We start from the raw sequence: 15,698 nt of genomic DNA on the forward strand, positions 1-15,698 counted from the left end.
TCTTATAGACCTTATGTAGCCCCGCCCCTTTTCAGCGCTGCGCTTGTTGTCTTTTGACTTCCGGTCTGTATTTTCACAGCGATCTTGCGTATTTATGAATGAACGGCTCATTTTAAAATCTTCCCGGTCGACTGACATTTGTTAAGACATCTGCTTTAAACATTACAGTCCTCAAGATAACTTTCGTTAACTTTACATTAAGTAAATCCACTTCAAAAGCTAATTACTCCTGGACAGCAATGCCATAGAAATATACAGAGCAACTGCAAAAACGGAAGTTCAGAGACAATATTCTAAAGATGACGGCGCCCTCGTTTCTCTAGCGCATAAGGTCTATTGTCTTAGAGTTTCAGTTGGATTCCCTCTCTCTGCCTTGAGTCTTATGTCAATGAACATTAACCAGACTCAATATGGCATTGATCCGACTGGATGCTTTTAAACAAACACACTGTGCATCCACGCATAGCTGTGCACAGTTCCAGAGAAACCGTGAAACTGTCAATGCTAGTTCTGGGAACCAACACCGATCCATGACTCTGAACTTGTTGTTTTGAAGTCTTAAACGACTTGTTTTTAGCAGGGCAAAAAGCACAGTCAGCATAAACTGGTCCCTCGTGGTGTGAGGGAGAAAAAAGAGGTATATTAAGGGGTGTTACGATGAGGGATGAAGGGTTTAGGAATGGGCAGGCGGGTACGGTAGGAGGGGCTGAATTTGCAGTGTTTGAGGGCAGCTGTTGCAATAGAAAGTAACTGAGTGGGACAGCTTAAAATGAACATGTAGAAGATAAAAGGCAGAATGAAGTAGTGACTGTATATGGAGGGTGGGAGATGTGTGATGCATTTTACCAAGCGCTGACATTTTTTATTTCAGAACCGTTTTTATATGAGTGTTCGTGCATCTGCTAGCGTACAGATTGCAGGGTTCTGTCTCTCTCTTTTTCTTCACCTTTATAGGGTCCAGAATACAAAAGCACATTTTTGCTGCCATTTCATTCTGCCAAGATCGCACAGTCCATTTTCCTTTTCTTTCTCTCTCTCTCTTTCTGTTTGACCTAAAACCTTCTTTTTTTTCAGATCCCTTGATGGATCCCGTTTACCCCTCTTTAGCCTCCTATGCCAACCCCACTTCCTCTCTATTTCCCTCAAGGCAGGAAGCCGGAGTCATTTCCGCACTGCAAATGGAACATAATGCCAGTCTACAAGATTGGGAGGGGGGAACGGACATCAAAATGGTTGTTCAACAACCATCTTTTTGATTAGAAAGGTTCATCTGTAATGAGTTAATCTTTATTAATGTGTTGGTTTTTCCTTTACACACACACACACACACACACACACACACACACACACCTGTCTAAAAGTTTGGGATCAGTCGGTTAGTACAATTTCGATATTATTATCTTATCCCCATGATGGCAAAGCTGAATTTTCAATAGCCATTACCCCAGTTTTCAGTGTCATGATCCTTCAGAAATTATTCTAATATGATGATTTGATTCTCAAGAAACGACGCATACTGTCTGTCCGTTTGTCTCATCACTCTTGTTTTCAGCATATTCTCAGAAAGAGATGGTCCTCTAGGAACGAGAACATGCCCCAGAGCTTTGATCTGTTTGGCAGCCTGTGGGGTGTATTATCAGCCAGGCTGTGTAAAAGTCCTCTCAGAACTGTGTGAGGGGAAGAGCAAGGCAAAAGCTTGCTGAAATCGTTTCAAGCATCCTCACCAGGTTCATATGGCACCTGTCCTCTCCGCTCATCTGACAGAAGCCACTCGGCATCGGTCCCCGGACAGCCAGACCTCTCGCGCTTCCCCTCTGCTCGTGCTTCAGCCTCTGAAAGTTGTCTGAGGTCCTGTGACCCGAACCTTTGAGCGCCACCACCGCAGTAATCGCATGTGGGCCATAACCTTGTTGCCCGTTGACGTCACTGGCGCCCGCTGCCGTCTGAGAGATGGTAATCGGTCAGCCAGAGCGCTGCAGACAGATGGCAGGCACATCCGTGATAGGATTACTCTGGACATATTAGAATTTGCAGGTATTAAAATCTTCTCGAAAAAGCAATTTCAATAAAGCAGAATCTGTGTTTGGCTTTAAACTGATTTAGGATGTAGACAATCTTAAGTCTTTCACACAATGAGAGCCGATCCTGACCTCCCTGGGGCCCTAAGCAAAATTCTCCTACCTGACCCATGAGCCATGTAAACCATTTGCCATTGCCACACAGTTACACCTGACACCACAGTGCTCCCACTACAATGAATCCTCCCTCCTTAAACTAGTCCGACTGAAAATGTAATTCCTGATATCAGAAATAGACATTGTTACTAGAAAAAGTACATTCTTAATATCAATAATTCACATTTTAAATAGTACAAATTTAATTATTCATATCAAACATGCATCCTGTGAATGAATAAAAGCTAAAATGGCTTGCCATAGCATGTCATGATATGATAAAAGCAATACTTGATATTTGATGGTTATTTTTTACTGAGGGATGTGCATCCATATTGACCAGTCCAGAGAATCAACATTTTAAATGCAATATAGCCTATAAATCAATACATTGCTTTCCATCTTGCTTTATTGCAGAGTTGTAACTAAACTGACATGTGGACAAGATAATCATTGTCTTGTTTTAAAAGTATGTGCGCCTATAATGAGGAGTGCCATCACACCCATATTGTACTGGTCCCCACAGATGTTTTGCTGGAAAGTGCGCGTTTCATTTCGTGCACGCGCATATTAACGCATGTTAACTCGCAACGCGGCTATCTTTTCCGAGCTGCAGTTTATAAACAAACACTGTTGCCCTTTGTCGTTTTTTTCTCTCTTTTCGTGACCAGGAGGATAGTTCCGCTTAATTTTCTCATCGATGTTTTAAACTTTGATTGATGCGCTTTGACATGAGGGGGAGGCGGGGCCTTGAGTAATTTGCGGGGCCCTACGCAACTTGCGTAGTGTGCGTATTGGGCTGATCGGCTCTGCACACAATAAACACCGTAACAGTTCACGGATTCATTTCAAGTAAGACTTGACCAATAGCAATGACTGAGGGAGTTAACTTGGTAAACACTCTGATTCAGTGAATTTTCCATATGTTTGATTCAGACTGATTCACTGAGAATGTGTAATGCAGCCTTTATTTTAGATATGAGTTTTAACATCTAAAGTCATAAATGACATAAAAAAAGAAAATAAGTATGATTAATAAAAAAAATTTTTTTTTTGGAGAATCTGACAACATTGTGAATTTCCATGTACGGTGTTCTCCAGACATACGATAATTATTGTATTTGTACGATAATTTTGACCCCTGTACGATGTACGATCAATAATGAAAAAAATCCCATAATGTACGATAATTTCAGAATTTTGTGACGCTTCAAATGATGGTTGTTGTAATCATAGGGCTTCTATACTCATTGATCTAGTTGTGGATCCTACGTCTACCGTCATGATTGTGAGGAGAACGTGTTACGCATGTCTTCCATCTCATCTCATGTTACGTCTTCTCAGCCAACCGTCTTTGAGAATGACTCTCTCTCACTAACGCAATTTAACGTCCGTGCCGTGCCGCTTAGGTCAGTTGTTTCCAAGCTGAGGTCCATTGTTTAGCAATAAAGATCTAGATAAATAGCTGTATTCTGTACGTTTGACAATCTGGCAACCCTGACGTCGTTCATTTTTGTTGTTTCGGAATCTATATTTATTGTTTGAGGGCTTAAATAGTAAAATACTTATTTTTAACTTTTAACATTTTTTTTAAAGGGTTAGTTCACCCAAATTGAAAATTCTGTCAGTAATTACTCACCCTCATGTTGTTAATAAGACCTTCGTTCATCTTCGGAACACAAATTAAGATATTTTTGATTAAATCTGAGAGCTGGATCACTCCTCTATAGGCTTCTAAGACATTATAACTTGCTGGCCCAGAAAATGTAAATGTAATTTATAAAGCGACGAGAATACTTTTTGTGCGCAAAAAAAAAGAAAAATAATCACGTAGTGTTTTAGCGCAGCGCGTCTGTGTTGCACGTCACACACATCACACACATGACCAGCGTCGGCCAATAGTGAGCCTACGTGTGACGTGCAACACAGACGCGCTGCGCTAAAACACTATGTGAAAAAACTCGAGGCCCAGAGAGAAGAAAATGAAAAGTGGAATAAAGTCGTTATTTTGGGGTTTTTTTGCACACAAAAAGTATTCTCGTCGCTTTATAAACTTAAGATTGAGCCACTGTAGTCACTTGGACTATATTAACAATGTCTTTAATACATTTTCTGGGCCAGCAAGTTATAATGTCTTAGAAGCCTATGGAGGAGTGATCCAGCTCTCAGATTTAATCAAAAATATCTTAATTTGTGTTCTGAAGATGAACGAAGGTCTTACGGGCTTGGAACAACATGAGGGTGAGTAATTACTGACAGAATATTAATTTTTAGGTGAACTAACCCTTTAAGTTTGCATATAGCATCATGCAACTAGAAAGGACAGTAGATGCAGTTTTATGGTCACTTCAATTCAGACTCAAAGCTCATAATAAACCAAAATATTTATTTTTGCTGTGGGCTGTAGATTCAGCAGGGCAGCAATTCTTCTGAACAGTGTTGCACTGGGAAGAATAAATACAGCTTGTTCATCTTCCCAACCAGTTGGGAGGCCTGCAGGACAGCTTTGTCTATCTGCTTATCTCCAGCCTGGAGCTAAAGACTTTTGTTTTCACTTCTTTCATCTTATCTTTTTCAATCAGTGTCCTTTGTGTTGAGTGGCTATCTTTGAAAGCAAAGAGTTATATGATTAGGACACACTTAAAAGTTAGGCCAGCAGTTGATAAAGTGATCTGATTTCGTTCAAAGACTGTGGCGAGGCTGCAAATGACTTTATCCAGGCAGAAGAGTATGTGTGTGTGTGTGTGTCAAGAGCTTTTTTTTTTCGTCTCTTTGGTGCTGTCTGACGCTCTCCGGGGAGAACAGCAGGTCTGTTTCTCTTGCCCTGCTAACTGGCACCCCTGGGGAGTGCGAAGACTGTGGTCTAAAAACACTCTCTTGTGAGTTTTAGAATGAATGAGCTGGAAGTAGATTATTTAGTGGACACAAAATTACTGAGGACATTTCATCCTTCTCCAATCACTGTTTCTCTGGGATCACCAGCGCCATCCTGTCACAGTGAATAATGAGTTCTGCTTATCTTTGTTTCCTCAACACGGCATACATCATTAATAAATTCTGCAGCTGCTTTTCCCCTCTTCCAACTAAAGAAATAATTGCTTTAACGAAACAAAAATACAAAGAAAATGTTTATTTGGCCAAACGGAGTGAAAAGAAAACTTTGAAAGGGCATCTCGTAATGTCTTGCTGCTTTTTTTTGTTTGTTTTTTTGTAGTGTTGAAATATTGATCTATACAGCAATTTACACGATTGTTGTTTGCTCTTTTCCTTAGTGTCTTGTGCAGTTTTAGAAATCTAACAAAAGTAAATTGCTTTAATGGAGTTTCAGAGATTCTTACAAATGTTTCGTAAGCTTCAAACACAATTACATGTGTGGAACAGTTAACATCTTTATTTTGCATTAATAAATGAAAAATGTGAATGTACTTTGCATTTCTAATCACTATTATACAACATTTATTTACAAGTGGTTCGATCCGTTCACAGTCCACATCTCCATGAATATACAAAAACTCTCCCATATTAAATGTCAAAGTAGTCAATCATTGATTGAAAACCCGTAGCTTTGTCAACATCGACGGGGAAAGCATGCAAATAGACTCTTGTGATCAACGCTTCAACATGGTAGCAGTGAAGTGCTAGAGTTTTTAAAACGCTGGTATTAGGAAAATATCATGTATAATAATGAGGCAGGACCTTCTCATAGGATGTGGTCATGCAGTCTCATGAATAATTATAAGACACTGCTGTAGTGCATGGAAAAATCCTGTGATGTTTAAGTGAGGTTGGCTTCAAAATTCAAATCCAAAAGATGACCATATTTCATATATAAATTAACAATTTTATACCATAATAATTTATTTCATGACTCAAATGGGAAATGCCATTTTTACTTGTGTTTTGTCTCGTACGGTGACTTTTTATTGTATCGAGCATGTGCAGATATATTCTGATTTGTTTGTGGTCTAAGATTTTAGTGATTTGTTGTAAAACTGGTGTGTGTGTGTATGTTTTCAATATGTGTGTTTGCATAAGCGGATTCAACAAGTACGCCATTTTTAGTTTGACTTCCCTAAAGAAAGCCTTTTTTTTTTTTCTCTGTTTGTATTTTAGTGTAATGAGTTCTAAATATATTGCTATTTATCATATCAGCTATTTCACTTTAGAATGTTATGAGAGACCGGGAATCGATTTTCATTTTAATTTGTATTAATGTTTAATTTGTTGTTAATTTACAAACTGTGTAGCCTATAGGACCTAAAATACCATGTTCCAGCAACCCATTTTTATCCAGTTAATAATATCCAAGGCATGCAAGCATTGATATTTCCCTCCATTAATTAAGTGCTTCTGCACTGCTCACTTGTGCCGAAGTGGATCCATTAAGTATTTCAACTTTCCATTTAATCAAATTAATTAATGATATTGATCCTTGATTAGCCCAGTGCCTAGTATGTTAGTTATTGACATATTCATTGAACCGTGATTCAGTTGTGTTTGCAAAAATGATTTCTGTGTTTTACCTTTGCAACATGGAAATGAACCGAAAGGTAACCTCTTCATCTGTCACTCTCTCCTCAGATGATGCAGTTCGCTTGGGACAATTACAAGCGTTACGCCTGGGGCTCCAACGAGCTGCGTCCCGCCTCGAAGCAAGGCCACTCCAGCAATTTGTTTGGTGAGTGTCTCTCTGACTCAGACCATGAAACTATGATTTGTGCATGTACAGCTTCACGTCTCCACAGTAAATTGCTAAGCAGTCAGAACTGTCAATCAAAGCTGCACAGGTGGTTAGGTGACCTCTATCAAAAAGGTTTTTGATTTCTCTCTGGTCCGTCTCACTTCACAAGCTCCGTCTAGGTCTATTTCTGCCATCAAGAAGACTAACAAAACCATTTCTGACTGCATCGGGCGGGAATGGCATGGGCACACAACACACATTTAGTTTCATGAAACCTTGATCCTCTACGTTTACGCATTGTGTTTTCCTTCCCTCTAAAGAAATGTTGTTGTGCTGCTTTTGCCCATCACCATCTTGACCCATTTCTATTTTGAAGCTGAAAAGCACAGGTTGTGAGTGGGCATACTAATTCTTGAATAATTCATGAAGGCCTGTCCATCTTTCTGTGAGGTTTGTAATCTACATCAATAACTCAGGATGCAGCAACAACACATTAGATCACACTGTTATGTTACCTGCGTATTGTAGTATGCGTTGTTTAGCTCCTCTCAAAAATGTTACCGTGCCTTCCAAAAGTTTGGAATTGGAAACGCACCAATTATCAGCATTAATACATTTATTCCAAGAAATAAGTATTTATGTAACTTACAATTATCATTCAAGACCAAATATTTTCACAGATAATAAAGGCAGTGTATACATGCCGCAGTGAGACATGCCCTCTGGCATTCTTGACATAAATTTGTCCCAGATTTATTATTATTTTTTTATATTTTATAGTAGACTGTTGGGTTGGCACACTTTTCACTGATTGATTTAACAGTTAAGTTTAGCAAACCAATTAGAATAGTTTATAAATCCTTTTGGCATTTTAGATTTTTCAGGTTGAAAGCTTACTGTATCTTGTCTATGTCTTACGGATGAAAATTAATGATGCACTAAAATTTCATCCCCTGGGAAATTATTGGCCAAAAATGCCATTTGTTTTTAAACAATATTAGATGTTCATGTAGTGATCACTTAGGAAAATATACATCATTTATTTGATTCCAAACAGAGTCTAATTTAAAATAATAATTTTCAATTGTAGATAAATTTGTTGTGCATCACTATTGAATCAAAATGTGGGGTTTGACTGCAAGCTTTTGACCGTACAAACAATTTCCAGCCGCATATCCTCTCAATTAATTGAGTTGTCTTAATATTGTTTCATGCACATCAGTGTTTTTCAGGATCGAGACTGAGAGTGTTATGAAACATTCATCAGACGTCCTGCTGTTGTGTTGTAAACTCCACATAGTCAATTGGCACTCAGCTGGAGGGCAGGCCGGGGATTTACAACGCACATTTGATTAACCTCCATAATTTTGCTTTGGACTTGCCAGAAGAATATACAGTTTTAATTTATTTGGCTCACACACTATCAGAATAACAATCTGGCAAGAAGCACGTCACACTCTTCACATCCCCTCGTGCCCCACAGCCTCAGACGTGTGTGTGCGTTTTAAAACACTCCCATGTCAGTCAAAGCCTGACAGCTCTCGAACACGGCCCATGAACACACTGAACACATGCTCAACCATTGCTGCGTTTTGTCTGGCAGGGTTTTCCATTATAAAATTAGAGGTTGGGTTAATGATACGTTGGCTTTGAATAAAAGATTATCTGGAATATGCTGGTCAGGGTTTTTGTACCTGACCAGGCAGCTGGAATGACTGTTTTGTGCTTTTGTAGATCGCGTTTCTCAGTGAGATGTGAGCTGCTGATACCGGCCGATCGGATCACACACACCGACACGGAGTAAGACCTCACTGGAAATCATGATCACTGAGGCGGTCACAAGAACAGCCACTTTACAACCCACAGGGCTTTAGCTCGCAGAGAAAAATCAGGCTGAAGTCAAGCCATATGGAAGTGCTTAGTCAAAACATTATGCCTGCTTGTGTGTTCCAGATGTGTGAGATTATTGCCACGTGTTTTTATAAACGTATTCTGTGCCACTGCATGCCATGTGATGCATTTGACCTCAGTTGCATTAAAGTTCATTAAATCTTGCGCAGTATATGGCAATTTCTGATGAATTGCGTTTAACCAACCATGAAAAAAAAAAAATCGTTAAGGCCTCAGAATCTGTGTATTAGAGAGTTTGAATATTTCTCACACACTGGGCTTAAGACCATTGAATACACATTATAGTCTAGGATAGAAGCAATGAGAATGCGGTAAAAGAAAATGGGGTGTTAGTGATGAAGTAATTTAATATAATTCAAATAATTGCAATTAATGACTGATTAAAGTTTATCGCCATCACATTGTCCAAAAAGTTTGAAAATAATGTTAAATTGAAGTTTATTGCATTGTTTACCGCCATCACATCGTCCAAAAAGTTTATTGCATATGTAGTTTTTCTTCCAAATTGTGCAGTTTATCCTAAGCAGTGACCTAATTACTCTTAAGTGTCATTTTAACAGTATGATTTTTAGGTATATTTGTTAAAATTGTTTGTTAAAAATGGTAGGGATGCACGATATATCGGCCACCATATCGGTATCGGCTGATATATGTTCATTTTTAATGTTATCGTTATCTGTCCGATAAGAAAATTTGGCTGATATATTAAAGCCTATAAACAATAGATTATTTCCTTCAGCTGAGACACTTCACTTCAGATGCGCACTGTTCGCCATGATGCTTTTGAATTGCTTGAAAATGATTGAAATCACTTCAAAAAGGAAAATACAGTTAAGTGCAACTCTGTCAATTATTATGAGAACATTATAGTTGTGTGCTTGGGTCATGGCTTTTAATGGTGAAACTTTTGTTTTGTAATTAGGCTCTCAAAAATTATATAAAAATGTGGATTTAGAATTATCGGTTATCGGTATCAGTCAAAATGTTCATATCGGTGCATCCCTAAAAAATTAACTATATGGGCTTAATAGGTAGAATAATTTAAATGGAAAATTATTGAATTGAATTATTGATTTAGAGCATTATTTTCTTTCTAATGAAGATTTATTTATTTATTTTTTACGATTTTTTATGATAAAATCATACTTTGATGTACAGGAAAAATATCAATGTTTAACAAGTATAATAGTTATTCTCTGATTTGATTGGCTGACCTCAAACAGTAGAGCTTTGCACTGGAAAAAGCACCAAGATCATGGGTTGGATCCCCAGGGAATGCTTGAACCTTAAATGCAATTTAAATACTTTGTACAGGATAAAGACCAATGTGTTAAATGCACAACAGTTGTTCTTTAATTTGTTCAGCTGAACTCCATTTGATATTCAATAGAATCTACAGTTTGTATCACTCCGCTTGTCAAGGTTTGCTGCTTTTTAAGACCAGAGTATGCGTAATCTTAGCTTTACTTCCTGAATTTTGTACAACAGCACTCTGCTTAGGAAATTTGTTCCAGGAGAATGTTTGAAAGTTGACCTGCATAGAGATTTGAGTGTCTTCGTATCTCCCATAGCTGAGTCCATCACACTAAATACCGGTCGTTCTGTTCCATGTGCCAATCATCTGTGCTCAGGGCAGGAGCAGATTCTCCAGACTGGATCTCTCTGTAAGAAACCAGCAGGGACTGAGACAGTGTCTTGGCTAATGAAGCCGCTCAGGTACAGTATGAACTGTGTGCAGTTCCCGAATGTGCGTACTTGTCACTCACGACCACTTCCTCTAATAAAACGCACAGGGAAAAGATTGTGATTTGAAAAAAAAAAAAAAAAAATTCCCAACAATGAATGAAACCGATCTGTGATGGTCCCTGACATGAACTTTGCAATAAAATAAAAAGCATAAAAACACCATCACAATCTTTTTGAAAGTGTAAAAGAGCATAGATAAGTGGTAGGGAAGAGGAAGAACACGTCAGTCTGGCTCTAAGCCCTTGTGTGCTCATTTAACACAGTGGCTGCTGAACCATGATGTTCTGTCAGTATATAGCCACACTCATATTAATGACCCAACAAAAGTTGTATGCTTAGCTGTGTGTTTGGGGCATAGGGTCAGAAGAGGCGCTGGGTTTTTGTTCTTTAGAGAGAACCTCTGCATTTAAATGAATAGTCTTTGTTAGGAAGCAGAACTTTTTCTTTTCTTGACTTTACTTTTTCTACTCTTGCTTCAGATTGCTTGTCAAGCGTGCTTTTTGCTACACTAGCTTTTGATTAGCAGTACCATTTATAATTGTCATACTGTATGTAAATATTAAAAAGTAAAACAAATATTAATATTTTAACTTTAAAATTTAACACATCACAAAATACATTTGATACTTTTATTAGCTGTAAAATTGTGTGATGGTCATAATTTGTGGAAACATATTTAATCATTATTTTCACATTCCTGAATATTTGTCAAGGTAACCATAGTTTTAAAAATGTTACATTTTCATGATGGATTTTCAGTTCAGATTTTTTTAAAAATATGTTAACGTGCTGGGTGGACGTGTTGTGTTCTTGTCTTTTGCAGTGGCTCAAACGTGTGTTTTATTTTTATTTTATTTTTTTTATTTTTTATTTTATATAAAGCAAAACCGTGTTTTGTGTGAATGGCCCCTAAAACTCAAGTTCCAAGTTTAGCTTAAATCCTGTATTTTTCATGCTTACTCAGTTAATGTGCATGCATTTTAGAGTAAATAACAGTCAGTGTCGCTATGAAAAAGACTATTTGTTCTTTTAAATGTAAGACAAGACTGCAATTGCCATATTGTGAGCAGCAATTTCTCCCATTCATTTTTATACGAGTGAACCATCTCCTGCTTTTATAATGTCTCAGATTTTAATGTGACCTTCAAGAAAACAAGAAAAAAAAGTTGCAATCTGTTAGTTTTCCTAGAAATCAACCTCTGAGACCTAAAATATCCAATAGTTGAAGAAACTCCCATCTGTTTTTAAGAGGAGGATGATTATGCTTGCAGTGTTTTTCCTCTGCCAGTTGGCTGCCGACTGGCGAACACAAATTAGAGCATCTTTGGTACTAAATGGTTTGATGCTTTTTGGATGCAGCAGACAGCTTTGTTGCAGCGGTGTTTGCACGTTCAGCCATGAATATCCTCCAGTCTGAATTGTACCACAATCACGGCATTGTTGTGATGGCCATTGGCTTGTTTCATCTGTGTTTCTGTTTGTTGCCTGAAGAAACCCATCGTCCAGTGTCACAGCAGGCTCTAGGAGTTCCCGCTGCTTGGAGATGTGCTTACAAACAACTTCTTGCTGAGCAAGACGAGTCTTCTTGTTTCAACTGTAATCACCAGTCTAATCTTATTTTTGAAGTGATGTATTTTGCTTTAGAAGCACTGACTAGAGATTGTGTCAGTCCTCAGAGTTCACTGATAAAGTCTGTTTATATATTTTCCTCATTACAACAGTCACTAGAGGAGGTAATGTTTCACTGTGTGTATTCAGTAGTGGCAGTACCCTGCTGCTGTATCTACAACCCAGCAGCAAAACTATTTATTATTATTTTCGTTTTTTTTTTTTTTGTGAGCTTGCAGCCTGAATTGAATATATTGAGAACCACAGGACATAGGAAAATAAAGGACAATAAATAGACTATACAACTTTGTTGTTCTCACTGGTTGCATGCACAAACAAATGAACAGCAAAATCAGTGATGTCTGATTTGTGAGTCAATTGCTGGTTCTTTAAAAAAAAAAAACCCACGATTTTTTAGTAATGCAAGTTTTTGGAATAGACATGGAAGAAGTGAGTCAGAGAATCTTTCGGATCGATTATGGAGTCAACTAACTCATTGGACTGCATTTATTTTTAAATTTTTTATGGAATATGCCAATAATCATAACTATTATGTGCTAAATATTTGTGAGAATTTTATATATTAACTTTCAATTTGTATGACAGCGGATAGGGTTTTCCTGAATCCAATAGCAATTTTATTTTATTTATTTACATTTCTCAATGCTAGTTTTTAATATGTATTTTATGTATTTAATATTAATATAAATGAGCAAATGAAGTAATCAGATGTAAATTGAAACTGCTTAAATTGACAAATTCTTGACTCGCGTTCATACTATTTAAATACTTATTCAGTGCTGTTGGAGGTTGACTGAGAAGTCGGTGTGTTATTAAATTAGCTTCATAGGCTTTTAGGCTTTGCGTCCCATGTTTTATTATTTTCCGTGGTGTCAAATGTTCATTTCTTTTCAAAATGCCCTGCCAGATAATGTTCTCTGAATTACTGTCCAGTATCTGTCTGCCCAGAATAAACAGGCGGAATTGTACCACCTTGCAGGTGCTGCCAATGTCAATTCCCTGCCAAATAGCTCTGGAGGTCAACCTTCATTTCGGTAATACCGTTTCCAGGATGTTCTCTTCTGGTAATGGCTTTCTTTCAGATCCCAAATGAGCGACCATCTGTTATACAGGCCTTGCTGAGATGAGCTCCAACACGTGATGTTACCGTCAAACATTAATGCCCGTATCTTGTTTGTTTTTTCCCTGCTTTAGAATGGCTAGTTGTTGGTCTCATTGATTAAACCATTGCATGCAGTGGGGTGGAAGATGGTTCAATAGCTGATTGTAATTTCGACGTTGGATTGTTATCATCTTCGATCCACAACCTTCTCAAGGGGTAGAGCGTTGATAAGATCAAGTCTTTGTATTGAAAGACAAGCAGGCTGGTATCCTATCACCTCTAACCTAAGGGTCACAACATGCTCTCATCAGGTTCAACAATGATTCATGATGGTGGATGGCTTTATCAGGTCATTAAGTGCCTGGTTTGTAACTTACCAGTGTAATTGGAATTGATAAGGTCTGTGTATAGTGCCTAAGAGTCTCTCCTAAACCTGTGCAGTGGACTTCCCTGCGGATAAGATTGTATATTCCTGATTCGGGTCAGCATTCATAGGGTAAAACCAGTCATGTAGGGGAAAAGCTTTTGGGACGTGAATGTCTAACCGAGGGCTGTATTGGAAAGCTTCATAGTGAAGTGATTTATGACCTTCTCACACTTCCTCACTGGGGTTTTCGTCCTCAAGGGCCTGTTTGCAGTGCACAAATATGCTGTCCTTTCACCTACAGTGCAGTTTCTGCCTTGAAGGAGATTTTGATTTGCGTCGTCTCTGCATAGAACACCAATATTTGCTTACTCTTTGCATCTTATTTCAACTGTGTGCACGGAGTATTGTGTTTAAAGTATATGGAAATCGTTGGCTTAAGCAGAATGTGAGCTGTAAAAAGTTGGATACACTGGATACACTAGTGTAGTCATAGCCTGATTCTGATATCTTTACAAAAATTGCACTGTGCATTGTTATACTGTGAACTTTATAGATTTTTTCATTGATTTTTCTTTCTCTGTATGTACTGCATATAGATTTTTGTACTTTTACATTTGTGTATTAATGTAAATATGTGTTATTTGTCACAAAAGGCAGGCCACTAGGAACTAATGAACGTCTATGAGACCTACATGTCGACCATATTAATACACGCATGCCTTCGTTCTCTGCCTTCAGACTTTTCACCTTTACTTGTGAATGTTTTTGTACTCCAGTATTGTAGTTCAGCATGATACGGTCTCATCCTTGTCTGTTTTCCTGTCTTTTACAAAGTGTAGCCTACAGTAACCAGTGATTTTGATTTAGGGAGTAGGGTTGTAAGATAGAAAAAATGACTTTAAACCAAAGTAGTCTGAGTTGAAAAAGTCACGTTAGACCATAAAACGACATTTTATGACGGTGCAATTTAACAGCACGATGACTCTTCTGCCTTAAGAACAGTGTTCCTGTAGGAAACAAGACGGAGGTCACTTTGCACATTTTTATGGTGTTTTGTCTGGTGTTCACCACATCCCGCTTCCTGTTTCTTTTGACACCTCGTTGTGGTCCTCTTCTACTTGTGGATGAGCGGAAATGAGGGGGGCATGGCATGCTTGCATCTCCCACATAAACCCAACTGAGAGTCATTTCTCATGTGTTTCTCCTGACAGAATTTTGGAAGTGAGATACACTTTTTATTTTATTTATTTTTTGGTAAAGAAAAGTCAGAATTGCGAAAGTAAATAAATCAGACATTATTTTTTCCTGTTCAAAAACTTCTCGCCGTCTAACTCCTGCAATAACTTCATAGCGTACTCTCTTGGGAGATTATTCGTCATTTCATTGGCTCTAGCAACAGTCAATGTGGAAAAGATGTGTGAACGCTCTGCAGGAGGCGTTTGAGATGTTGCGTACATATATTGCACACAATAATTCTGTCATGTTGCGTCTTCAACTTCACTAGAAAGAGCCTGGGCTGTTAAATGAGGAACACAGCTGGTTGGCAGCTTTGAATTTGTTGAAGAGGGTTGCATGCAGTGCCTGACTAATAATTAAAGTACAAGAAACTGTCGCCCAACCTGCTGTGTTTGTAATCAGTACAAATGCAAAAACTACAACGAATGTCTTTTGTTGTTGTTGAGGAGTGTTCCAGTTACCATATGCTATTTGTTTTCCTTCCCTTTCCCCACTTAAGTTTGTGTTGCATAACATCAGCACCCTAATTAGCTGCATTCTTTTTTCTTTTTATCATGTTGTCAGAGAATCTTGCTGAGTAATGATGCCTTAAATGGTTGTGTGAAATTACCTAAAATAAGACCAATTGATAGTTACGGATCATTTTTTTATTTGTATTATGGGGACAAAATGAAATCTGCAGCTTTAAATTAAAAACAAAAGTGTTGAAACCATGGCCAAGTGCACATGCTCCGAAACATAACGATCCTAATCCTGTTTCTCCTCTTCTCCCGATCAATGGTTGCTCTTTTTCTTTATTGTAATAAAATTAGAATTGTTCTGAATTGCTAGACGGATGGCAACAGTTCAAAG

General features: G+C 38.0%; 1 protein-coding gene across 1 annotated transcript in view; it reads left to right on the forward strand.

The window, feature by feature from the left end:
* man1a1 (mannosidase, alpha, class 1A, member 1) overlaps positions 1 to 15,698 on the forward strand; it is a 104,122-nt gene that overhangs the window by 21,715 nt on the left and 66,709 nt on the right. The window contains exon 2 of the mRNA XM_084090961.1: positions 6,756 to 6,852. Coding sequence (XP_083947087.1) covers positions 6,756 to 6,852 — 97 coding nt within the window. The remainder of the gene's footprint in view (positions 1 to 6,755; positions 6,853 to 15,698) is intronic.

Source organism: Abramis brama, assembly GCF_963993115.1.
Source record: "Abramis brama genome assembly, chromosome: 18".
NCBI lineage: Eukaryota > Metazoa > Chordata > Actinopteri > Cypriniformes > Leuciscidae > Abramis > Abramis brama.